We start from the raw sequence: 27,036 nt of genomic DNA on the forward strand, positions 1-27,036 counted from the left end.
ACCCAATAAATATTTGTTGAATGAATTAATGAATGATATCAGCTCCCCAGTTTTTTGTTTGAATAGAATGCTCACCCAGTAGTCAAGATTCTCTAGCATTTCTTAGAGTAGTTTGGGTTTTTTTCTCTAAGGCTGCTTAAAAGTAGAAGCTAAATAAGGACATTTAACTGTGTATGGCTTCTTCAGGCAGCTCTCCTGTTTCTTACTTCTCTTCCTCCTGTGTGGATCCGGGGGACAGAAAGGAATTGGGGAGAGAAGGAAAGGAGCCGTCACGTTTCCCTCTCTACAGTGTCCGCTCTCTACAGTGGTCAGCTTTGTCTGACAAGGGAAGGGTTTCCTATGTGTGGCAAGAACAGCTGGTGGCCGATACTGATTCCATGAGAATTTTTCCAAATAACCTTGTATTACTTGTTTGATTATTACTAAAAATATGTGTATATAGTTACATGTGAAGAATATATAAATGAAGAAATCAGCAAAATAAGGCAAAAAAGGTAGGGAGGGGGCCAGTGTTTGCAGGTTCTGGAATGTCTTTTTAAGACTTTGGTTTTTTACCCCAAAGGCAACAGGCACAGAAATGCTTAAGCAGTGGATTGATGTGGTCAGATGAGTGTTTTAAAGGTCACCCCAGATGTCCTGCAGGAAGTGGATTGAAAAGTGGCAAGAATGAAAGCAGAGAAACTCTGAAGCTCAGGAGGTGGTGGCTTAGATTAGGGTGGTGGTCCCTGCAGAAAAACAGTTATTCCAGGTTTAACCAGAAGGTGAAATACGCAGGACTCAGTGACCGATGGATTGTGTTAAAATTTTTTTTTCGAAAACAGTTAACTGTTTTTATCATGACTCTCATACAGATGTAGAAAGAGCACGTGTTGAAGATTCTACTTAGCTTATTAATTGAATGAGAGAGCAACACAGAATATTATAATAACTAGTTCTAAGGGGAATCCAAAGAACCTACATGTTTATATATCCAGCATAGTGAAATGCATGTTCCCAAGGAGGCAAAACTAGCTTCATGACAGTGGGGGAGGGAAATCAACAGAACCGCTACAGAATTTGCATCTTTATGGACTAGAATTATTTTGCATTTCTATCAGTAATCTACTGTTTACAGTTGTAGAATAGCTGCCACAGAATCAGAAGCAGATAATACTGGATGTGTGTGTCCTAGAGAACGCATAGTTTTCCGTTGAAGCAGACATTTTCGTCCTGTCATCGTGTGTGCGTGTTTGTGTGTGTATGTGCACGTGTGTGCGTGCGTGCGTGCGTGTGTGTGTGTGAGGGGAGGTGGGGAAGGGTGGAAATATAGATAGCTCTCAGCCCTTTTGGACGAGCAACTGGACCTTATGTACTGAATGAGTATATATACTGGAGTAGAAACAGATTAAAAAGCAGGGACAACCTACTTTTTTTTACTTAATAACTTACTAATAGCATTTTCTATGGTATAAATATTATTTTACAACATCATTTTTAATGATGGAAGTTTCTAGTTTACAGAGATGCCATAATTAATTAAGCTAGTCCCCTGGAACATTTAGAGCGCTTTCAGTTTTTATGCCAAAGAACCCTATTCCCATATGTTTGCATATTTCCTCAATGATTTCCTCAGGGGAAAGTTCTAGAAATGGTATTTCCAGGTCAAAGGGTAGGCATGATTTACCGTCTAGAAAGGTTGTGCTACTTTACTTCACCGTCAGCAAAGGATTGGTAATTTATTGCCTGTGGATGCTTTTGAAGTATTTTTAATCCTCTTTGTACAAATTTTATTTTATGATTAATTATCTCATTTTTACAGGTGTTTTTCTTTGCAGTGAATTTAAAATGAACCTTGCTACCCACTGTGCAAAACCTTCTCCAAATTAGCATTTCTTTCCTTATAAATGAAAGGTATATATAAATGATAGGCATAGAGTCATGTTGTTTACTCAATGAAAAGATTTTTTCCCCTCATAAAATACATAATTCTGAACCAGCTCATTATCTTGGTAGGTGGAGTTGGTAGCAGCCTACCTGTTACGATTCCACGATGCCAAAGAACTACTTCTCTTATACTCTACATCTGTCACCTTCTGAAATCCCATAATGACAGAGTCCTTCGTAAGACTAGAAAATTTTAAGCATCTTGGTCTCAGAGATCATCCCGGTCAAAATTCTAATATTGTGGAAGGATTATTTGCAGACAGTGGCAGACAGGATGGAGGGGGGATTATCCCTCTGCTTCCAGATTGCATCATCCAACACCAATTTCTATGGCTGTTGGGTTGAACTTGGATTGTGGTGTTTTATCAGTCACGGAGGAGCCCAGGACTCTGGGTGGGCAGCTACTTACTGTGGCCATGCATCGTTGGCCAAAGTGGAGGGCTGGGCACTCCTAGAGAAGTGACTGGTCAGCTCTATAGGGAACTGACTACACATACCAGCAGGGAGCCAGCTAGCCAGGACATTGGTTTACTGCAGCTGTAACTAATGAATAACAAGAGACTAAAGTTTAGAGAGGGAAGGAAGGCCAAGAAAAGCTGAGAACTTAACATGAGATACTTACCACATAGTTAGAAATACTCGGCACGTTTGAGTTTCTGGACTGCAGTCAAGGATACTGAATACTTTGTTACTTAAGTAGGGAGAGAGTGGAATTCTTTTTCAAAGAAAACACATCTTACAAACTGCTAGGCTAACTTGCAGTCCTGGAATAGGGTCTTCAGACCCCAGTTGCAGAAATACTCCATTAAAAACTATCACTCTTGGTGAACACTTGGTGCCAGGGAACTTAAAATCACAAATGCAAATGTCACACCAAAATAGCTAGACGATAAAGTCGTCGTCCAGATGAAAGAGCATATGGTTACAGCTAAATGTCTCTTTTTAGATTATGATAAGCATGAAAATCAACTTCTTACAGACAGCTCGACCCTCAGCATAAGTTTATGCATCTCTAGGAGATCAACTTTTCTGGGAAAATCCTGGAGGAATGGTTAAGAGCTTGTTCTTCAGAATCAAGCAAACCAAGGTTGGAATGCTGGCTTGTTTTTACCAGTTTCATGCCCTTGAGTAGTACTCAGTGAGTAACCTCACTAAGGCCTTATTTCCTCGTTGTAAAATGGGAATAATAACAGCATCTGTTTTATAGGGCTGTTGGTAGGGTTAGTTGAGATAATGCACAAGGAGGGATTAGCACTCTGCCATGCACAAAGGGTTCGACCAATGCTAGGTGTTGTTACTAACACCCTGGATAAGAAGAATATTTGATTTGTTTTGGAGAATAAATAAAAACAGCATTAGAGTGTGAGAAATGAGGCTAATTTAGCATTAGAAGACTGAGGATATATCTTTAGAATTGGAGAGAATGCCCTGAGAAGAGAAAAATCAATCTGCGTACGGGAAGCGGATGCTGGCAAATTGGAAAACAGTCCTAACTTACCTTTTCTCCCCAAAGAGCACTTTCCCTGCGTAGAATACGGTAACTATAAAAAGGTAGAGCTGAGATGCTAATGTCCCTGCCTGTAAAAGGCCTCTTTAGGACAGCATCTGCATCCATTGTAGAGCAGTGGGTCCCAGCAGCAGACGTCGAGACCAGAAACGTGTGGAGTATGTGGTGGAGGGCATTGAAAGGCATCAAGTCAACATTTTAATAGAAGTTGAAGTTAAATTTGGCTTGTGGGGAGATATGGGATATATAGGGATCCTCACCTGGGAGATATTTCCTCCCCTCTTTCCCTGAAGAGGGACATGTCAATCAGATTTTTATGTTCATCAAAAGCTGACCTGAGCTTAAACAGTTGAGAAATACTACCAAAGACCAGAGGTTGGCAAACTGCAGTCTGTGAATGACATCTGGCCCACTGTCTGTTTTTTTAAATAAAGTTTTATTGGAAGATAACTGCACCTTTCATTTACATATATCCTCCTATGGCTGCTTTCATGCTACCACTGCAGAATTCAGTAGTTGCAACAAGGGCCTGTGACCCTCAAAGGCTAAAATATTTACTGTCTGGCCCTTTACAGAAAAAAGTTTGCTGATACTTGCACTAGACTGTGAAGTCCTAAATGGTCACATCTTACTTAAGCTTTCTGCTTTTCTTGAGCTTATGTAAAGGCAGTATATAATTTTCCTTTTAACAGAAATTTTGTGACCAAAATTTGCTTTCTGTTATCTTCATAAGATGCATCCTATAGGGAGTTTCCTGCTCAGGGAACTGAGATCCCACAAGCCATGTGGCATGGCCAAAAAAGAAAAAAAAAAAAAAAAAGATACGTCCTATAGATGTTTAGTTTGTGACTGTGTTGTTCAAGACATTGTGATGGACTGCTAATGAAATTAGAAACTCCAAGCAAATTCTAAATTGTTTCAGCTCTTCCTTGGCCCTGGAAACCTTGGTGAATTTACCAGACTAGACTTTGTTAGGAAAAGTAGCTAGTAGAAATATCAGAGATTTGAAACCAGAGCTAATTAGTTATTAAGGATTTCAAGTTTTAAAGAAAGGGAAGACAATGGAAAAAATAACAGAAATCATATATGGTTTGATGACAATTTAAGGCTGAAAATTAGGTGTAGTAAAACTACCACCACCACCAAGAAAATACACACTGAAGGAGATTTTTATGTAACTGCTAAAATCTCATGTACATCCACTCAGGTTGTCAGAACTGTGTGATGTGCTTGTCTGTTTTAGCTTTGACAGTGGCTTGTGTGGATTGACTTGTCCAAAGCCAGGACTTTGAAGATATTCCCATAACCTCATATTCTTCAACTCTGCAGTCGTGGCTCAGCGTGCACTCACCTGTAGCAGTGGTTCTGACTTTGCCCCCCAGGGAACATTTGGCAATGTCTGGAGACAGTTCCAGCTGTCAGCAGGGTAGGACGGGTGTGCTGCTGGCATCCAGTTGGAGGAGCAGCCCTGCCCTTCCCACTACCCCAAATTACCTTGTCTAAAATGCCAGCTGTGCCGAGAATGCGGAACCCTGCTGCAGAGAAGGTGAGATATTTCAACATGAAAATTATTCCATCATTAGATTCTCTAAGAGTATAGTTATCATTAGGATTCCCTACTCCTCATGTCCAGTTTGAAACTGCACTTTGCTCTCATGGTTGGGATAAACATTTTTTAGTTAAAAACAAGTCAATTGAAAGAAAAATGTTAGCTCAAAAATACTATAGATGGTCAGTGGATGTGTTATATGAAATATGAAGGAGATGGTTGAATGAATTAATTTAAGAAAAAAATGCCCTATGCTATTATGCAAATGAGATTATTCTCCAATTGTGGCCCTTTTAACCATGTCAGTGTTACTCCAACTTGTCTCCGCATGTTCCCATGTTCAGTGAGTCCTCCTGTTTCATCTCCTCCAACCAGTTTTGAAATATTGAGGACAAGTGTTTAATTCTCTGATACTTGGTGGCTCTTCTGTTCTTGGGACCGAGAGTGTAGGGCAGGTGAAATGGGGAATATACTGTAGTTCAGCAGATTTCACTTTCACCTTCACCGTGTCTCAGGACAGCATCTCACGCTGCTCCGCGTCTAAAGCGACTGCACATCGCTTGTTGGAAACCACACAGCCCAGAGGCCCTCGTCCTGGATGGAGCATTTGTTGGAGGGCTGTTTGTTGTCAGTCCCACGTGGGAAGCACTGGGTTGTCTGAAAGTCTTTATGAATATTCATGGCATTGGTTTGCATATTACAAACAAAATCCCTGGGGAATAAGGTACAGAGCCAATCTGGCCCTACCCCAAGAGGTTTTGATGCAGTCAACCTTGGCTAATCTCTAGGAATCTGCATAATTAACAATTGTCTTGAGTGAGGCTGGGCCAACACGGGGAATCACTGAACCCCCTTTTCATAAACCAAGGTTTGGGGTTTTCCTTATCTCCTGATGAACCAACATGTTTTAATCTGTTCCGGGGTGACTTTCCAGCCAATAGTTGTAAGCAATATTGCATGTGAATTTATACAATAGTACTCTTGCAGTTATTTGATTATAACATTGCACTTTTGCTCTTACTATTGATACTTAATAGAACAAAAGAAAAACAAAAATCCCCTAAGTGTAATATGGATGAATCAAAGATGGACATCACTAGGCCTGCTGAAACTGAGGAATCTTTAGCTTGTGTTCGATAGACTTCAGACAGAAGAAATGAAGAAAATGAATAAGTTTTTTTTTTTTTTTTTAAGTAGAAATACTGTCATTCAAGATTGGGTCTAAAAGTTGAGGCATACTTAGGAAATATAAAATATCCCCTTTGGTGAAAATATTTTTTTCCCCATAGTAGGCATATTTCTTGCATACCTTAGCGTGCTGTCTTTAACACATTTTCAGGGCCATGTCCAGAAGAAAGGGTTTGCCAATAATAGAACGACAGTGAGAGACCTAATTTCCACATCCTTTATGTGAACAATCAGGGTGACAGTCTTTCCCGATGTAATTACAGTCCTTTCTCTGGTGGTTAGGTTTTAAGGGAGCTGGTGATCTCATCTGTTATTCAGACATCAGCGAGATGTTGGTAAGTCTTCTATTTGCCAACCATAGCCCTGAAATGTTAATTTGCATGGCTGACTCTCCACCCTGAAAAGGATTTTGGGTTTGAATTCTTACCAATGGCTCTTGCCACTTGGCTTTCTAAAGTTATGTAGTCTGGTGGTTAATTAGACTTCGGTCTGGTAGCAAAAGAATTAGGTAACTGTTATTAGATGAGGCTGTAATTTTTAAGATCTTTTACATTTTTTGTTAAAAATGTATAAGCGTTTTGCTTTAAGATAATTGTAGACTCACATTTGGTTGTAAGACCTATTACACGAAGATCCTATACCATTTATCCAGTTTCCCTAGTGGTAACATCTTTGAAACAACAATGCAATATTATAACCAAGATAATGACATTCATAGAGTCAAGATACAGGACAGTTTCATCACTGCCAGGATCCCTCATGTTACCTGTATAGACAGCCCCTCTTCCATTCTGCTCCCTTCTCACACACCCCTAACCCCTGATAACCACTAATCTAATTTCCATTTCTATAATTTTGTCATTTCAAGAATGCTATTAATGCATTCATACAGTATGTAACCTTTTGGGTTTGGCTTTTTTCCCCCCACCCAGCATCATTCTCTGAAGACGCATTCATATTGTTTTTATAGCTGAGTGGTATTCTATGACATGGATGTTCCCCAAATTGTTTAACAATTTACCCATTGCAGAACAGATGGGTTGTTTCCAGTTTTGCGCTGTTACAAATCCAGCTGCTTATGAACATTCATGTTTACATTTTTTTGTGTGTGGGAAGTTTGCATTTCTCTGGCATAGAGTCCTAAGAGTGCAACTGTAAGTCCTATGTTGCTTGCTTAGTTTTTTAAGAAACTGCCGTACTGTGTTTCAGAGCTGCACCATTTCACATTCCCACCGGCAATGTGTTATAACATGTGATCCAGTTTCTCAGCATCCTTGTCAACATTTGGTGGCATCATTATTATTTTTTATTTCAGCCAATCTGATAGGTGTGTACTGATATTTCACTGTGGTTTTAATTTACATTTCCATGAAGCCTTAATGATGTTGAACATTTTCTCATGTGCTTCTTCATCATCTGTATATTCTCTTTGGTGAAATGTCTGTCTTTTTTACATTTTGTAATTGGATTGTTTGGTTCTTTACTATGGAGATATGAGGACTCTATATATTCTAGATACTAATCCTTGGTCAGATATGTGGTTTGCAGATATTTTTTTCCCAGTCTGTAGCTTGTCTTTTCATTCTCTTAGCAGAATTTTTCACATAGCGAAAGTTTTAAGTTTTGATGAGGTACAATGTGGCAACGTTTTCTTTTATGGGTTGTGCTTTTGGTATGAGGTCTAAGAACTCTTTGTTCAGACCATGATCCCAAACATTTCCTCCTTTTTTCCCCCTAAACTTTTAATAGTTTTTTAAATATTTAAGTCCATTTTCAGTTAAGTTTTTTTTTTTAATTTTTTCGAATAGCTGTATTTTTTTTAACATCTTTATTGGGGTATAATTGCTTTACAATGGTGTGTTAGTTTCTGCTTTATAACAAAGTGAATCAGTTATACATATACATATGTTCCCATATCTCTTCCCTCTTGCGTCTCCCTCCCTCCTCAGTTAAGTTTTGTATGAATGTTTTGGGTTAAGGAGTTTGTTTATTCCCTATGGATATTCGGTTATTTGAGCACCGTTTGTTTAAAAGGCTACCCTCCCTCCATTGCTTTTCCACTTTTGTCCATGTTTTTATGACCCTTGGTAAGTTCAGTGACTATGCAAGATGAAAGCCAATAGAATTGATTTTAATGATTTTACTGATATCTTTGGATATTTAAGAAATAACAGAAATTCTCTTTCCTTTAATTTACAGTATTAACTTTTTACAGTATTAACTTGGACTGCACCCTAGCCTGGCAATAATCTTTGAGTCTCTGGGTTGAATTTTCTGAGGGAGAATCTGGTTGGTGTTCTTCAGCATTTATTAGCTAGTCTAGTGTCTGGCCCAACTCTTGACCGTCAGTTATGAGGAATGTCACATGACACATAGGGACTATCTCTTTCTAGGACTTAAAGTCTTTGGCATATATCAGGCCTATGATTTCCATATATAATGGCCTTTGAAATTAGAGTGTGTGCCGTAAATGCTTATATTATTTGCGCTGATTTGGGATTTTTATTTCTGGGAGTTTTTCTGCAGTGTTTCGTCTACTGGTGTTATTGTCAAAGTATGAAGAAATTTGCCTCCAAATACTTATTTTCTTTTGATTCCAGTGATTTTCTGAACGACATAATACACCCATTGTGGAAACAGCTTGGGGTTTTAAAATTTTATTTTCCCAAAGCAACATCACATTTATGGCTTATGAATATTTTACAGGTGAAAACATCAAAAAAGAAAATATCTAAATGTAAATGCCAGTAATATCTGAGTCAGTAGTGATGCTGAGTGCTGTCTTTGTATTTCCTTGCAGATTTATCAACGATGTTGGTTAGTATTCAAGAAAGCTTCAAGCAAAGGTCCAAAAAGACTGGAGAAATTTTCCGATGAACGTGCTGCATATTTTAGGTGTTATCATAAGGTAAGACTCGATTGTTGTAGTTTTCCAGAAATCTGTTCATAACTAAGGAACTCAAGTTCATTGAGTCTGAAAACTTGTCTTGTTTTTTTAACAAAGGTACAAATGATACTTTTTCCAAGGACAAAACATCTCTAAAATAATATCTACTTGCTCATTGTTTAAAATAACTGACTGATGTGAAGTCCCTCTTCTGGTGTCCTACTATTTGTTGTTGTTTTTCCAATCTCTACTGTAGAAATCACCATGTTTTGTAAATTTTCAATTGCGTGGTAGGCCCTTCTCCCAACATTGAAGCCCCTGGAGGGTCGGGATTGGATCTCATTATGTCTATCACAGTGCCTGATACAGAATAGATCCTCAGTCAGTGCTTGGAATGTGGGGTGAGGAGGGAGGGGAAGAAGCTGGAAGAGGTGGATCCAGTAGCACAGAAGTTTAGCCAGGTGAGGGCAAGTGAATAACCTTCCCTTTTGTGCAAATTCTCCAAAAGTGGTGACTTTCCAACATCTCACTAAGGGCCTGTGTTGACACCTTGGTTTATACAATAATGAAAAGCAGTAGAACAAGCTGTATTCCTTCTCAGCTTAGAGACATAAAGTGTATGCTATGCTTTAAAGGTGCATCTATATAGACATAAGGGAAGGAAAAGCACAGAGCAAGACTTTTGAGATAAGTAGGAAAGGGAGTCAAGAGTAGCATCTTCCATGTGCTTCATTTCCCCACTATTTCATAGCGAAGTTCTACCTTCCAAGGTCAGCCCCATTTCCAGCCTTCCTTCTCTCCAAAGGAGAACCCAAGTACACTTCTGTATGAGTCTAGATTTCCTCTACTGTTTATCCTCCATATGCCAGATATTACCACTATTCAAATAAAATTTTTTTGTCCTCAGGAAGGAGTTGTTGCGAATCTATTATTTAGGAGCGGTGATCCAGGAAGCCAGGGAGAGCATAACTTTGAACCCTTGAAAATAATCTTGAGCCAGTCTCTCCATTTCTATAACACCTGAAACTATTGATGTCCAGTCATTTGCACCAGATGTAATATGTCCCATTTATCCCGTGCATACACAGTGTCTGTTCTTGTAACAAGATGGCAAACAATGATATAGGAATGACGTGCTTCATTTTAATTTGAGAGGTCTTGCCTTAAAACGGAGCTCAGGATGCCCACAGGGGTGTTTGGTTTATCTCTAGGACAAGGACAGAGTTGCTTCCTTTCTCCTTCCCTTACCTGGCACTGATTCCTCTCCTCCACCTCTCAGGTCCATCACATCCTGGTGACTAGACTTTCCGCTGTGGTTGAAAATCATTCATTCTTCATTGCCTTCACCCTATAATTAACAAGGTCATCCAAAGGCTTCACCCCTAGGCAGCCAGAACTTGTGGTTATACATCAGTTCTTCTCTTGAGAATCCCAGCCAGTCTATAACTTTACAGTCTCCATTTGCTCTGGGTTGTGTGCTTGTGTCCCAACCACCCAAGTTCCTGTGTTGAAACCTAATCCCCAGTCGTGATGGTATGTGGAGGTGGGACCTTTGGGAGGTGATTTGGTCATGAGAGTGGAGCCCTCGCGAATGAAATTAGTGCTTTTATCAAAGAGACCCGGGAGAGCTCCCTCCTCCCTTCCGCCAGCTGAGGACACAGAATCTATGAACCAGGAAGCAAGTCCTCACCAGACACTGAATCTGCGGGTGCCTCTGCCTTGGTCTTCCCGGACTCCAGAACACGGACAAATAAATTTCTGTTGTTTTTCAGCCACCCAGCCTGTGGTGACTTGTTACAGCAGCCTGAATGGACTAGGGTACCGTCAGACTCGTTCTCTTTGCTCACTGTGTGTGGCCACTGATGTCGATCAGTGCTTCCTTGTTTTGGTAGAGTTGCATATATTTCCAGAAATAATCTGATTCTTCACAATCCCCTATACCAACCTTTCTGAATGCAGAAGAAGAAATAGGCTGTATTTTGCTTACAGACCTATATATTCCTAAGAGAAAAAAGAGGACAGGTGAGGAGTATTTTATAGGAACTCCCCAAATCCAGTCCATCAGCGGATGGTGTTGGCTCTGTGTTCAATCTGCAGAGAGACTCTGAATGTTTCTTACAACCTCTGTTGCTACTGCTGTGGTCGAAGCCACCAGGCTGCCTAATTCCCAGCCCTCTGAAGTCTATTCCAAACACTTATATCACATCCTGAAACTCTAGCTCAGAACCTTCAGCCAAGTCCTTAAAATGGCCTACACATCACTCATGTGACTGCCTGTCGCCTGTTTAACTTCAGCTGCACAGTTTCCCCAATCCAACTTTATTCTGCGACAGGTGCCCTGGGCTCCTCACTCTCCGCAGAACAGGCCAAGCACATTCCTACTTTCGAACTTCCTCTTCCCTTTGCTTTGGCTCTCCCAGCAAATATCCTCAAAGCTCACGTCCTTACTTTGTTCGGGTCATTGTTCAAATGCCTCCTCTACGTGAGGCCATTGCCTGCCCCCATTATTTAAAATGGAATCCTTGGACACCCTCCCTCTCCATCTCCCTTTGTTTTTCTCTTTAGCACTTATCACTACATACATATCTACTCGATTGTTTCTTATTGTCTTTACTACAATACCACCAAAAATAAGCTCCACAAGGGCAGAGATTTTTTTGGTGGGGGCGTAAGTCTGCTTCTACTCTTTATCAGGGCCTAACACATAGCAGACACTTTTTAAACTATTGATTGAAAAGCTATGGATATAATCGACAGAGGACATGGAATACATGTAGATATCTTTGTGTCACACTTTTATTTAGCTTATCAGAAAATCTTGAGAAATCTGAAACCAGGAAAAGGAATTTTGATTTGGAGGAAATGGGGTGTGTGGGAATGGGAGCACAGAAAGCCAGGATTGGGAAGTTTTATGAGGACAGACTCAAATGTAAAACCAAAGTGGATTGAAAAGATTCCCCTTGAATGTGAAACAAGTAAGGGGAGATTGAGGACAAACTTGCCCTATTTCCCAGACTTCTACCTGCTGGCTTTGGAATTTAATATGCAGATCTTTGGGGAATGTGATAAGCCACATTCTCTTTCATCTATAATAGTCATTAACCAAAGCTCAAAGCATTAGAATGGAAGAATTATCTACGCTAAGCCTCCAAGCCCTTGATGAGTTCCTGTAGCCAATTCATCGTCCTTACTCTTTCAGGCTTCATACGTTTAGTATTAATCTCTCGGGGATATATAAAAAGCTGGAGTAACTCTGAGATGTGCATTTTTTATCTAAATTCTGTGTAATTTATGAATCTTGATAATAGTAGGGTGATAAGTAGCACACCGTGAACAGATTTCAGAGTTCATTTGAACACAAATAAAGCAATTTCCAAAAGAATTGAAGAACTGTATATTATGCTGTTTGATCAACACATAGATGATGTGGCATATACACCCATATCTCTCCTGTAGGACATCTGTAGCATTTATGGGAATATAGAGCTTCTTTTGTTTCACTTTTAAAGATATTATTATGGAAAAAATGCCAGCTTTATGTATGTGATTCGTTGTAGAAGTTTTTAAAGCAAGAAATTGTCTGCAGAATTTTAAAACTTGGTGCTTTCCTCACTGACAAGGGAGCTAAAGGTGCTCTCATAAAAAATTGGAAAATAAATATATGAATAATGCACATACAGAACCATTCATTTTTCATGTCTTCTGCGAAGCACCCCTCAAGCACCCACAGCTGTCAGGGACGGCTGTGAATTTGATTAACTGTAATTGCAACGATATTAAGACTCCAGTGACTTTATTTTTCATTGATTTCTTTCCAGTTTTATTGAGAGATAATTGACATACATCACTGTCTAAGTTTGAGACAAAGGATTCCAGCGACTTCCTGCCCTTCTTGTGAAACACAAGTTTATTGTTTTCACTCAGCAAATCAAAGTTGCTTACACCAAGCAGAAGGAGGGTTGAGAATTTCTGTGCCCACTTTTACTTTTTTGAGGTGAATAACAACTGGGAAGAAATCTAAGTGGACAGACGATTGTCTGTTGTTTTTGAGACGAAGGCAGTTAGTGTGGTGGGAAGTATGCTGACCCTGGGCTCGGTAAACCTACTTTCTCTTTTCCCTTTTTTTCTTTTCTTTCTCTCTCTTTTTTCCTTTTTCAGCTAACCTCACTTTATTTATTTATTTATTTAAGTAAAGTGGATATACACATATTATGTTAGTTTCAGGTGTACAGCATAGTGATTCCATTTTTTTTTCAATTAATTTTTATTGGAGTATAGTTGATTTACAATGTTGTGTTAGTTTCTGCTGTACAGCAAAGTGATTCAGTTATACATGTACCATATATCCACTCTTTTTAGATTCTTTTCCCATGTAGGCCATTACAGTATTGAGTAGAGTTCCCTGTGCTGTACTGTAGGTCCTTATTAGTTATCTATTTTATATATAGTAGTGTATATATGTCAGTCCCAGTCTCCCAATTTATCCTTGCCGCCCCCTTTCCCCCTATAAAACTCTTAGACGAAAATATAGGCAGAAAAAAAAAAAAAAGAAAATATAGGCAGAACACTCTCTGACATTAAGCACAGCAATATCTTTTTTTTTTTTTTTTTTGTGGTACGCGGGCCTCTCACTGCTGTGGTCTCTCCCACTTCGGAGCACAGGCTCCGGACGCGCAGACTCAGCGGCCATGGCTCACGGACCCAGCCGCTCCGCGGCATGTGGGATCTTCCCGCACCAGGGCACGAACCCATGTCCCCTTCATCGGCAAGCGGACTCTCAACCACTGCGCCACCAGGGAAGCCCAGCAATATCTTTTTTGATCCACCTCCTAGAGTAATGAAGATAAAAACAAAAATAAACAAATGGGACCTAATTAAACTTAAAAGCTTTTGCACAGCAAAGGAAACAATAAAAAAACCGAAAAGACAGTCCACAGAATGCGAGAAAATATTTGCAAAGAAAGCGACTGACAAGGGATTAATCTCCAAAATATACAAACATCTCATGCAGCTCAATATCAAAAAAACAAACAACCCGATCAAAACATGGGCAGAAGATCTTAATAGACATTCCTCCAAAGAAGACATACAGGTGGGCAGAAAGCACATGAAAAGATGCTCAACATCACTAATTATTAGAGAAATGCAAATCAAAACTACAATAAGGTATCACCTCAAACAGGTCAGAATGGCCACATCAAAAAATCTACAGATAATAAATGCTAGAGAGGGTGTGGAGAAAAGGGAACCCTCTTGCACTCTTGGTGGGAATGTAAATTGATACAGCCACTATGGAGAACAGTATGGAGGTTCCTTAAGAAACTAAAAATAAAGCTACCATATGAGATCCAGCAATCCCACTCTTGGGCATATATCCGGAGAAAACCATAATTCGAAAAGATACATGCACCACAATGTTCATTGTAGCACTATTTACAATAGCCAGGACATAGAAGTAATCTAAATGTCCATTGATGGAGGAATGGATAAAGAAGATGTGGCACATATATACAATGGAATATTACTCAGCCATAAGAAAGAATGAAATAATGTCATTTGCAGGGACATGGATGGACCTAGAGACTGTCATACTGAGTGAAGTAAGTCAGACAAAGACAAATATGATATCACTTATATGTGGAATCTAAAAAGTGATTGAGCATTTTTGCAGATTCTACTCCATTATAGGTTATTACAAGATAATGGGTGTGATTCCCTGTGCTATATCCTTCTTGCTTATCTATTTTATATGTAGTAGTTTGTATCTGTTAATCCCGTACCCCTAATTTGTCCCTCCCCTCTCCCCTCTCTCCTCTCTCCTTTGGTCACCACAAGTTTCTTTTCTGTATCTGTGAGTCTGTTTCTATGTTGCATAAAAATTCATTTGTATTATTTTTTTAGATTCCGCATATAAGTGATATCATACCGTATTTGTCTTTCTCTGACTTATTTCACTAAGCATAATATTCTCTAGGTTCATCCATGTTGCTGCATATGGCAGTATTTCATTCTTTTTTATGGCTGTGCAATATTCCACTGTGTGTGTGTGTGTGTGTGTGTGTGTGTGTGTGTGTACACAGGCACACCCCATCTTCTTAATCCAGTTGTCTGTTGATGGGCACTTGAGTTCCTTCCATGTCTTGGCTATTTTCAATAGTGTTGCTACGAGCCATGTAATCCCCTTGAGAGTCATCCAAGTTGTTGTGTTGTGTGTTTCAATATTCTGTCCCTGTTTATTGTTAAGCAATGTTCCATAGTATGGAGTACCACAGTTTATTTACATTCATCCGCTGAAGAACTAGTTGTTTCTAATTTTTTATTATTATGGATAAAGTTTTTATCTTTCTTGGATTAACTCCCAAGACTGCAACTACTGGATCATATTGTGGCTGCATGTTTATTTTTATAAGAAATTGCTAACCTGTCTTAACAGAGCAGCTGTGGATTTTACATTCCTACCAGCAGTGAATGACTGATCCAGCGTCTCTGCATCTTCACCAGCATTTGGTGGTATCACTATTTTTATTTTAGTCATTCTGATAGTGATACCTCATTGTGGTTTTAATTTGTATTCCCTAATGGCTAATGATGTTGAACATAATTTCATGCACTTAATTGCCATCTGTATATCTTTTTCTATGAAATATCTCTTCATACATTTTTACCAATTTTTAATAGATTTTTTTTTAACCATTGAGTTTTGGTGATTTTTTATGTAGTCTAGATGCTACTCTTCTGTCAGGTATGTGGTTGCAAATATTTTCTTTTCCATAGCTTATCTTTTATCCTCTTAACAGGATCTTTTGCAGAACAAAAGTTTTAATTCTAATGAGGTCCAGTATTTGAACTTTTACTTTTATGGATTATGCTTTTGCTGTCAAGTCTAAAAACTCTTTGCCTAGCCCTGGATCCTGAACATTTTCTTTTTCTAAAATTTTATAGTTTTAAGTTATATATTTAAGTTCATGATTCATTTTGAGTTTAATTTTTGTATAAGGTGTGAGATGTAGGTTGAGTTTCATTCTTTTTACCTAAGGTTGCCCAATTATTCCAATACAATTTGTTTTTAAAAGAAAAATATTTATTTTTTCCCACTGAATTACTTTTGCACATTTATCAAAAATCATTTGGGCATATTAGCAGGAGTCTGTATCTGGGTTCTCTTTTCTTTCTCATTGAGCTATGCATCATATTCTCTTGATTACTGTAAATATATACTAATCTTTAATACTGGGTAGAATGATTGCTTCCACTTATTCTTTTTCTAAAGGTTGTTTTAGCTATTTTAGTGCCTTTCCATAAAATTTTAAATGAAGCTTGTCTGTGCTTACAGAAAACCCATGTTAGAATTTTGAAAATAATTATATTAAGCCTATAGATCAAATTGTGGGAGAACTGACATCTCTTCTGTGTCAAGTCTTTCAGTTCATAAACATGGTCACTCCATTTATTTGAATTTTAAAAACTTCTTTCATCAGCATTTTGTAATGTTCAACCTCCATATCTGTACATGTTTTGCTAAGTTTATATGTGATTATTTCATTTAATTTGGATTAAATTTAAAGCCCTTTTGAATTAAATACTTGTGTGTAAACCAGTCATTTTTGGCCTATAATCTGATAAAACAATCATCCAGTTTAAATTGTTTTTTTCCTACCCCACAATTATTAGACTAATCATTTGAAATGATTAGCTTTCCTTGCATTTTGGAAAGAAACTCAGGTTTTTGAGGGTTTATGAAAATGTAATCTGTTTAGTCTGTCACTGGTCTATTAGTTTGTTTGACTTAGTTATCTCAAGAAACACACATATGCACATAGGAAAATAAGAATAAGAAAAAAACAAACTTAGCTACAAAGTTCATTGAATGTATAAATGCTTTTCCCTCCCCATTCTTATGTATTTCTTACATGAATTTCTTAAAAGCCTGTATCTCTAGGACTTGATCTATGTGATTTCACATTTGTGTTTATGTGGAAACACTTGACTATAATCCAAGAACATACAGAAGCTCTCTGTAAATGATGTCAAAAGGAAAAGGGTGGGTTTTCTCAAGTTGGTAAAAAAATTAGTCAAATGGTTTTTGGGTGTGGGAGAAACTACAGGATATTGTTGACCAAGTAAGTTACTGCACAAGAAGTTGTGTTGACAAAGGATAGAGATCCCCTTACCTCATTTTACACTTTTTTGCAGATTTCTTTTTCTTTTTTTCTTGTCACTCATTTTTAAAAATTATAAATATCCTGCATCTTCCTTGTAACAAATGTAAACAATTCTGAAGTGTATGAAGTAAAATGAAAGAAAATAATCCTACCTTTGCCCCTAGTCCCTGTCTTCAGAAAAAAAAATACTGATAGACTGATGTGCATCCCTCAAACTCTTTTCACTCTCTACACAAATAGAAGCATATTCTCGCGCATATATAGATCACATTTTTAAAGCAAAAATAGAGTAATTCATTACATACTATGCATATTGTGTTTAAGGAGACCATAAATACAGATTTCCCCAGGATGTTTTGATAATCCTGTAGTGTTTATATAACTTCTAGTAACAACTTCTTTCACATTCAGAATATTCTGGTTTATGAGATAAAATAAATGGTCACATTAATTACACCCTTTCTCTCATGCTTTGACTATAATTCTAAGTCAATAAGTAGTGTCTGCACCTCATTAGTTTAACAGCTCCAGACTACTCTTTAATATTGATACACCACAATCTGTTTAAAAATACCCAAACTGATGGGCAAAAAGGTTTATAATTTTTTACTAATATAAATTCTATTGTGGTGAAAACCTTGTGCATCTGTCTTTATATGCTCATGCTAATCTTTTTGGAAGGGAAAGTCTTAGATGTGAGATGGTCAGCTGATATCCTGTACCTTTAACATTTTTGTAGCTACTGCCAAGTTGTCTCCAGATAGATTATCCAAAATCCCACACCCACAGACAGCTTAGGGAAGTGCCCTTCACCCCAGACTCCATTCTCTCTGTAAATTTCAGATGCAGACTTTTCAGCGTAAGTACACTTTGGTGTGTGTGTGGCTTTTTATTTTTAAGGAAGACACAATGAACAGATTATTTAAATTATGTCATGTGAACAAATAAAGCTCCACTCTTCAGGAAAGACAGTCCAAATTTGTACCTCAGACAGGCGCTAGTCCAATTTATTTTAAGTGACCAAGGGCATATAGATATTTTTGGAAAGAATGAAACCATCTCTATGGGGGCTGGGATATAACTGTCTAGACTGGTTCTTTCTTAAGAAATCTTTTATAAAATGTTTGCTGAAACTGCTGTGTTCCAGGTCCTGAGGGGAGACTTGTGGATAGAAATGTTTTATGCTGACAACTTTTGATTAGAACTCGGGATGTCTCTCCTCATTTGTCCCTGCTTACTGGCACTGCATTAAAACCATTGGTACTTTTTTTTGTGTGTGTGGTACGCGGGCCTCTCACTGCTGTGGCCTCTCCTGTTGCGGAGCACAGGCTCCGGACGCGCAGGCTCAGCGGCCATGGCTCACGGGCCCAGCCGCTCCGCGGCATGTGGGATCTTCCCGGACCGGGGCACGAACCCGTGTCCCCTGCATCGGCAGGCAGACTCTCAACCACTGCGCCACCAGGGAAGCCCCCACTGGTACTTTTTTTAGGAAAGACAATATGAAAAAGTTTGGAACACATTATAAGAAGTCTTGCAACATTTTAATGGAAATGTTTATTAGAGCTTTTCAGAGTGCTCTGAAAATTTCAACAGATAATAATAATGTAATAACAATAATAATAATGTAATGGATTATTTTATTAATCCTGTACTTGAGAAAACATTACGGACCCAGAAATGGATTGCTTTTACCTGACTTTTATTTTCAAAGGCAACCTACAAAAGTTAAAGGGATTTATGCCTCTTCATTTTCCGTAGGATAATGGCTTTATTTATTTATTTTAGAATGAAATAATTTGAAGCTTCTGCAGAGCTTCACAATTTGCATATACAACGTGAATTGCTCACTTAATTCATTCAGTCCCACAAGGGGAAAAATAATTAGGATACAGCCTACAAAAGCAAGGCGGAAAAATTACCTTTTAGGTAGCGGTCTCCATTTCACTCTGTAAACAGAAATAAATCATTATCTGTAAATTATCATCAGCAAAAGAAGGGGAAAAATTGGAAATCAAATCCTTGTTTTCCTAAATGGCTTTTGACTTTGCAGCACACCAGAAACATACTTAATATTCCCACGCAATGCTGACGACTTGCATAATTCTGACAGGAATATACCAGTTCCTCAAGGGAATGTACTTTTAAAAATCCGATTGTATTAATCTTCCCTTGAAACACCAGAAAAAATGTCAGCAGTTTCTCTGTCTAGTTACAAAATAATCCATTTAGAAAATTGAACTGTGTAATTTGTAATTGTTCTCCAAGTTGTTAATGCAAAACTGTATCAGTAGCAAACTAAACTTTTAAAGTATGGCCACTTCGTTAATCGCTGGCTGTTAAACATTTATTTCAATGACTACTATCATTTATGACGAATGAGACATCTGGAATATGGCTTTAAACAGACAAATTGATTTGGCAGTCCTTCTTTTGGAATTCCTAATTGCACGGCATACTTAAAGATTTATCAGAAATTTAGGAGAGTGTTGAATATTTCTTTTCTTTGAGGGAGTCATAGTACTTTGGATTTTTGATACTCAGAAAACTAGAAAACAAGAAATGCATGGTAATTAAGTAGTTCTTAAATCTCTCCCTGTTTTCCCATTCCTCCCGCTCTAACCTACGCTAAAGTCATAACTATTACCTGGTTGCCTCCTGGCCTTTCTGGACCTCATTTCTCCCCTCTGGTCATGATGTTCCCTTCCTTCCCCATGGTTAAGTCCACCATGTGTGGCCAAGCCAGCTGTCCACCGCTCAGCTCCAGAGGGCGCCATTCTCATCACCTCTGTGTGCATAGAACTCTCATCGGCCTTGTTCATTCTCTACTTTTACTGTAATGGGGTTTTCACCCACTGCACTGTTAGTTAACGTTATGGCTGTGGGGCAGTCCTGTTCACTGTAGGATGTATAGCAGCATCTCTGGCCTCTACCCACTAGATGCCAGTAGCACCTCCCAGTTTGGGCAACCAAAAATATCTCTGGACTTTGTGAAATCTTTTCCCCTGGGAAGGAGGGAGGTGCAAGATCTCCACCAGGCTGAGAACCACTGGCCTGTAGAAGAATCTTTCTAATGCGTAGATGTTACCTTCCATTTATTTGCTTTAAACCTCTTAGTGTATGCTCTGCAGACTTCGTGAGTCACAGTGAACTCCTGACGGCATCACACGGGGCCTGTTCGGATGCAGCCCCAGTGCAGCGGCTCCCGCTCCGCGCTTTGTCTGTTGCCCACTGCTGCCCGCCTCGCCGCCGCTCTTCCCCAGGTCTTTATGCAATTTCGTGATTGTGCGTATGTAGGCTCTGTTTGGTCTGGAAATTCATCTTTCCTTTCTCTGCCTCATAAACTTCCCGTCATCCTTCACGACCCACCTTAGGAATAACCAGGCCTGACTCAGGAACGATGGCCTCTCTGATTCGTTGCTGTATGTTCATTTGGTGGCAGTTGGCGGTTTCGTAAAGAGTCGTTGGATCATCTGTGTTTGAATCCCAGCTCTGCTGTTTGCCTGCTGAGTGAGCAAATTCACCTTTGTAGACCTCGACACTCTTCTGTGTACCATGGGAATAATATCATAGTGAGAAAGGATGTGAAAAGTCCAATAACATAATCCATAGGAAGGGCTTAGAACCCAAAATCTGGCACGTAATTCAGAGTCTGCCTGCTTGGAGTCAAATCCTGCCTCTGTCACTGGTCAGGAATTGTCCAGCCCCTGGCAGGGTAACAACATCATCGCGCCTCAGTCTCCTTGTCTTTACGATGGGGATGGATGATTGGGAAGCGGGGCTTTCGTTTAACGTGTGCGTGTTGAGGGTCACTGGAGATCCAGCAGAGAACAAAGCAGGGGACTCCCTGCTTCGACTCCAGCATAAAGGAAAAGTATAATATATAGTGTGTCGGCATGACTGATACATGCTAAGGAGGAAATGAAAGCAGGGAAAAGGGACAGGCATGTGGAATGAGAGTGTTGCAATTTTATTTATTTTAAAATTAAATTAAAATAAAATTAATTAATTTATTTTTTGTTGTGTTGGGTCTTCGTTGCTGCGTGCAGGCTTCTCATTGCGGTGGCTTCTCTTGTTGCGGAGCACGGGCTCTAGGCATGCGGGCTTTGGTAGTTGTGGCAGGCGGGCTCAGTAGTTGTGGCTTACGGGCTTAGTTGCTCTGCAGCATGTGGGATCTTCCCGGACCAGGGCTCGAACCCGTGTCCCCTGCATTGGCAGGAAGATTCTTAACCACTGCGTCACCAGGGAAGCCCCTACAATTTTAAATACAGTCATCAGGAGAAGATGTTGTGTGAGTCGCTGAAGAAGGCAGGAGTGAGGCCTCTTCCTGTAGAGGAAGAGTGTCTCCGGGCAAAGGAAGAGCAAGCCCAAGTGTTCTTGCTTGGCGGGACTGAAAAGACCACAGAAATGAGAGGGATTTCAGTTGGGCTTTTAAGATAAGGAAAACAGTAAATTGTGCACTGCCTTTGTTTCACTAGAGTTGTGTCTCTTCAATATAATGACCGCTAGCGTCACAATAGGCTGTGTGTGCAGAGAAGTATTTGGAGGAACATTCTGAAAGTCCCAAAGAACTGTCCAGTAGGTAAGTGGGAGCTAGGTGGAGACTTCAGTGTGCAGCTTTTTATTTCCTCCAGCTATTGGAAAGAGATCCATTTCTCTTAGAGGAGCACAGAGTGTGTGGGAGGAATACACGTGGTCGGGCTCTATCTTGAGAAGAGTGAATCAAAGTTTGTTCAGACTGATTTTCAGGCAGTACCATCCAATGTAATCACACGCTAGAGCCAGAAAAGCACACCACCAACAGGGTAGCCTTCTGTCATTTTCTGCATTGGCGCAGGAAAGGCGAGTTGGACCGCCTTCTCCATCTGCCTGGAGCCTCTGTTGAAGGGAGGATGCTTCAGTGCAAGGGGAAGATTGGAAGTCCCCCATAAGGTGCTCTGCAAATGCCACCAAAAGCTTTGAGAAACAAAGAATCGCCAGCATCCCTTCTCAACAGGCTCTAGAAGTGTCACCTCAGTGGACCACCATGTTCACCTGTGCACGATTTTCTTCAGATTCGAAGTAACTACAGTTAGAACTTGCAGTTGTGATAACAGCTAGCTGGCTGTCCTTCTGGAATGCCTGTAAAGAGACTGATGATGGGGTCAGGTCCCACATGGCTTGGTTCCCTTCTTGAGTAAGCTACCCAGGTGTGTACAGCAGCTCACCTACTGACAAATGTAAATTGAAAACTGAGGAGGAGGCTGTCCAACTGCATAAAGGGTGTATGGTGGGCACCTCTATCAACTAAACGTGCAGTAAATTCTTCGTAAACTTGTTCACCTGATTAAATGCAGTAGTCCACATTTTTGAAATAAATGAGTAATCATAGTGATTCTAGTAATATTCATGACCTGTGTTTCCAGATTACTTTAATAAAAAGCAGTATGCAGGTGGGAACAGTAAAAGCATCCTTGGTCAATATTTATCTTGACTCTGGTACTCATAGATATAGGGACTTAGGTTGACAAACCAGTTGGATTAAAAAGAATAGTATTTTGATGCAGATGAGTCTTCAGTGGATGCTAAGACAACTCTCTGAAAGGTGGTTGGGTAACAGCTTATTCACATGATGCCAAAGTATCACCGAGCATGGATGAATCTCATAGACATGATATTGGGTGAAAGAAACCAAACACAGAAAAATACATATGATACGATTCCATTTATATAAAGTTTTCTAAAAGGCATAACTAACCAGTGGTGATGGAGGTAACAGTAGTGGTTTAATCTATGGTCAGTACTGACCCAGGAAGTGGTGATATTAACTGAAATGTTTTGTATGTCAATCAAAACATTGGTGGCTGCCCAGGTGTGTACATGTGTCAAGATTCACTGGACTGTGGTCTTGAGATTTCTGTCTTTTACTGTATGTGCTTGATCCACAGGACCTGATATTTGGATTCCTTGCTTGTCCCAAGCAGAATTTCACTAGAGCAGTAGCTGGGGATGCAAACCATGGTGCCAGGTGTACCCACATAAAAGCAAGTGGTTTTTGAAAAGCTGAGTTTCTTCAGCATTTTAAGGTCTAAGTAGGAAAGATGAGTTTAGTTCAGAGTGTCTTCTTTTGAGTTGACAAGTACTTTATTTTTCCTTAGGAATTAAGATTTGCATTTCTTTTTTTTTCCTCTCTCAAGATATGATTTACAACTTGCAGAAATAACTTTTAATTGTTTCCAAAACTGTTTGCAACTTTAGTTTTATTCATTTGCTCATTTATTCAGCCAGTCACTTATTCATTCATTTACTTATAGTATGTTTTAAGGAGCACACCCTATGGAGTGTACTGCTAGAAATAACATACATCTATAGATGTTCTAGCTTTGAGTGTGGCTTGACCCTTCCATTCTACCTGAGAAATCATAATTAAGTTACTTCTCTGATTCGCACTATTCATCCTTGTAATGGGTTTAATAATAGTGCCGAGGACGTTATAGCATCCTGAGAATTTAGTATTACATTGTAGCCATTCAGCATTCTGTGGTTGATTGAAGTGAGGTGTGAAGTGATTGATGGAAGGCTTCGTTCTTGAGAAGTGGATTTATAACTGAGGAGTAGGGTGGGATTCATTTTCCTCATGTAGTTAGACTAGTTCTACTTATATATAATGGTGACACTGTAAGATTTTCTTTGAAAAAAATTTTTAAAACCAAATGATTCAACTACTAAATTAAAAATGATAACCAATGTTCTAGTGGATTATTATGTATCTGAGTAGGAAATGTGGTCTCCTTTGTACTAGAAGCAATATTGTTATACAGTGGGATTTGAGAGAAAAACTCTATGAAAATTCTTGGCCAAAAGGGCATCAAACAGAGGGTGTATTAGCCAACTTCTGCTATGGCAACAGTTCCAAAATCTTAGTAGCTTATAGCAGCTCATCTTTATCCTCTGCCCTTGTCGCCTGAGGGATCTGGATTGGCTCTGGATGTATTGAGCATAGCTGGATTAATTTGACTCAGTTGCAGTCCATCTGTCCTGCATTCAGAGATCCAGGAAGAAGGAGGGGGCTATTGTTATTGTAGTGGAGGGCTGAAGCTCAAGGAGAGTGGAACTGACTTACACACACAGTTAAAGCATCTTCTTGAGCACATCAGCTCACATTCTGTTGGCCAAAGCAAGTTGCGTGACCAAGTCCAAACTCAGTAAAGAGTCACGAGGGCCAGGAGGCGAGGGATGATTTTGAACAAATAATTCAATCTAGACAGTGAAGGTTGCTGTGAGGTACAGAATTTGCCTTTGGTCTGATTGGAAATACTTCCAGATTCTAAAGAGAGAATCATTTTTGCCAAGTCTTTACTTAATCTTTCCATCCTCTGTGCTCATAAACATATTTTATGTATCAGGGAAGCTCTATTTAGTGTTCATTATCTCTTACCAGCAGAATTTTCAAGGAGCCACTGTCTTCCATGAATTTTTTTTTTTTTTTTTTGCGGTACGCGGGCCTCTCACTGCTGTGGCCTCTCCCGTTGCGGAGCGCAGGCTCCGGACGCGCAGGCTCAGCGGCCATGGCTCACGGGCCCAGCTGCTCCACGGCATGTGGGATCTTCCCGGACCGGGGCACGAACCCGTGTCCCCTGCATCGGCAGGCGGACTCTCAACCACTGCGCCACCAGGGAAGCCCCCTCCATGAATTTTGAATCAGTCCAAGGATTGAATTGGGCCCAGGATGTATTAAGTCAGATTAAGCCTAGAGCTAGCCTGGGCTTTTGAAAGTAAACACCCAATTTCAAGAGAAAATCAAGCATTTCAAAGGTCCTAATATTGACATTTTCAGTAAGCCATATGGATGTCTCTGGTCTTCTTTGGCAGGTTTTAGCTCCATTTCAAGAGAAAAATCTCTGGAGTCAGGATGCTTAAATATATCCTGGAAAAAGAAAAGGAAGGTTAGAGATTGAGAGGCCACAGAATAATTTGAAAGAGTAACCAGACAGGTAGCAGCCCAGAAAATAAACAGAAGTTATTTGGATTGTCTAACTTGGTCAGCTGTTCCCTTAGCATGAAGATGATATAAAAGCATAGGTTTAAAAAATTTAAAATATTTAAAATAAATATTTTAAATTTTAAATATTTAAATTTAAAATATTAAATTTAAAATATTTAAATTCTATGTATATACCATTTTTAATCACACAATTTGACTTCTTTTTGTTTTCTGCTTACTATCAAAACCCTCTGTTAGTAATGAAAATTTGTAACTGGATCTCATGTTAGACCTCTCTTGGGAACTGTTCTTTTGATCTTTAAATCATAATTCTCAGACATATTTCAGATTTTGGTCATGAGGCTTGAAATGCTTTGTTGTCTCTCATTTAGGACATGCAATCGTGAAATGGACAAAAAAGGCAAAAAGAAAACAAATGGTCCTATTCAGATGGGTGACCTTTGGGATACCAAGTGGGCACCAAATCTTTACCAAGTTTCTGTTGAAATTTACTGTCATGCCTCTGTGAAGCACATGAGAATTGTTCTGGGTGACTCTATGACCTTTAGGTCAATTGGTTGTCACCTGGACTGTTGACTCAGTAGAAAATGAAATGAAAGTCAGTTTCATAATAGTAGTATTAGATTAGGAGTAGTAGATTGATGGTGTTTTTCCTAATTTTTAGTCATTTGTCATTTATTCGTAACTGTTTGTGGTCACAGTATCACCCCTACTCTTATTTACTTAATTTTTTGCTTGAAATCATATCACTTCTTTGTTTAAATAAATTCACTGTAAAAGAACATTTTCTTACTACCATCAATAGAAACGGGTATCGTTTGCCATGAACAGGAATTAACAGTTAAAAAGAAGTACAAGGGAAAGAAAATAATATTACTAATGCTGAATAATATCCCGTTCTAGGTCTATACCACATTTTCTTTATTCATCTATCAGTGGACATTTAGGTTGTTTCCATATCTTGGCTATTGTAGATAATACTTCAGTAAACACAGAAGTGTAAATATCCCTTTGAGGTCCTTTGAATTTCCTTTGAGTATATACCCAAAAGTGGGATTGCTGGACCACACGGTAGTTTTGTTTTTACTTTTTTGAGGAACCTCCATACTGTTTTCCACAGCAGCTGCATCATTTTGCATTACCACTAACAAACGCACAAAGCTTCCGTATCTTATCCCTAGTGAATAGAGCAGTACTTGACACAGAGTAAATTTTACAAATAGATAAATGAATGAATGAGTAAATGAATAGTAAATAAACAATGAATTAAACATTTTGATGAACGAGTGGATGCAAGGAAGATTCTTGAAGAGGGAATGTTGTTCTCCTGCAATCGTGCTTAAGTGGTTCCCTCCTTGATGCTGTTACACCTTGAAGAAATTTTTACATTTTATCTGTGAATCTCTACACAAAGAGCATAATTCATGTAAAGTTTAGGGTGTGTCTATTCTCCTGCACTGTGGAAGAAAAATAAAATCTAGAAAACTGTAAATGTAATCTATAAAACCCAGGAGGGCGTTTTCCTTAAAAGTTTTGAACTTGGCAAGAAAGAACCTCTGGGTGATCATAAGGATCATAAGGAAAAGACAATAAATGCATACTGAAGTTGAACTGAAGTCATTACACGCGAGTGGTCCCGAAAGCTCATCCTCTTTGAGACAGTGCTGAGGATCCCATAGAGTCATTTTTGATGGTCAGTTACACTGTTGTCGCCCCCGTTTAAGATACTGCTCATATTAAATGATAATCTGAGACCTTATCAGAATCTCTCTTTACTTCAAAAGTAATTTATTTAGGGGCCAATTATTTCTTTGGGAAAGGAATATTAAAAAAAATACG

The 27,036-nt window shown here is 39.1% G+C and overlaps 1 protein-coding gene across 2 annotated transcripts in view; it reads left to right on the plus strand.

The window, feature by feature from the left end:
• DOK5 (docking protein 5) overlaps window positions 1–27,036 on the plus strand; it is a gene marked incomplete at both ends in the record, with an annotated part of 140,595 nt that overhangs the window by 67,213 nt on the left and 46,346 nt on the right. For both annotated transcript variants that reach the window (XM_082857040.1, XM_082857041.1), the window contains one exon: window positions 8,968–9,075. In XM_082857040.1, coding sequence (XP_082713166.1) covers window positions 8,968–9,075 — 108 coding nt within the window. The remainder of the gene's footprint in view (window positions 1–8,967; window positions 9,076–27,036) is intronic.

This window comes from Leucopleurus acutus, assembly GCF_964270905.1.
Source record: "Leucopleurus acutus genome assembly, chromosome: 16".
Classification (NCBI taxonomy): Eukaryota; Metazoa; Chordata; class Mammalia; order Artiodactyla; family Delphinidae; genus Leucopleurus; species Leucopleurus acutus.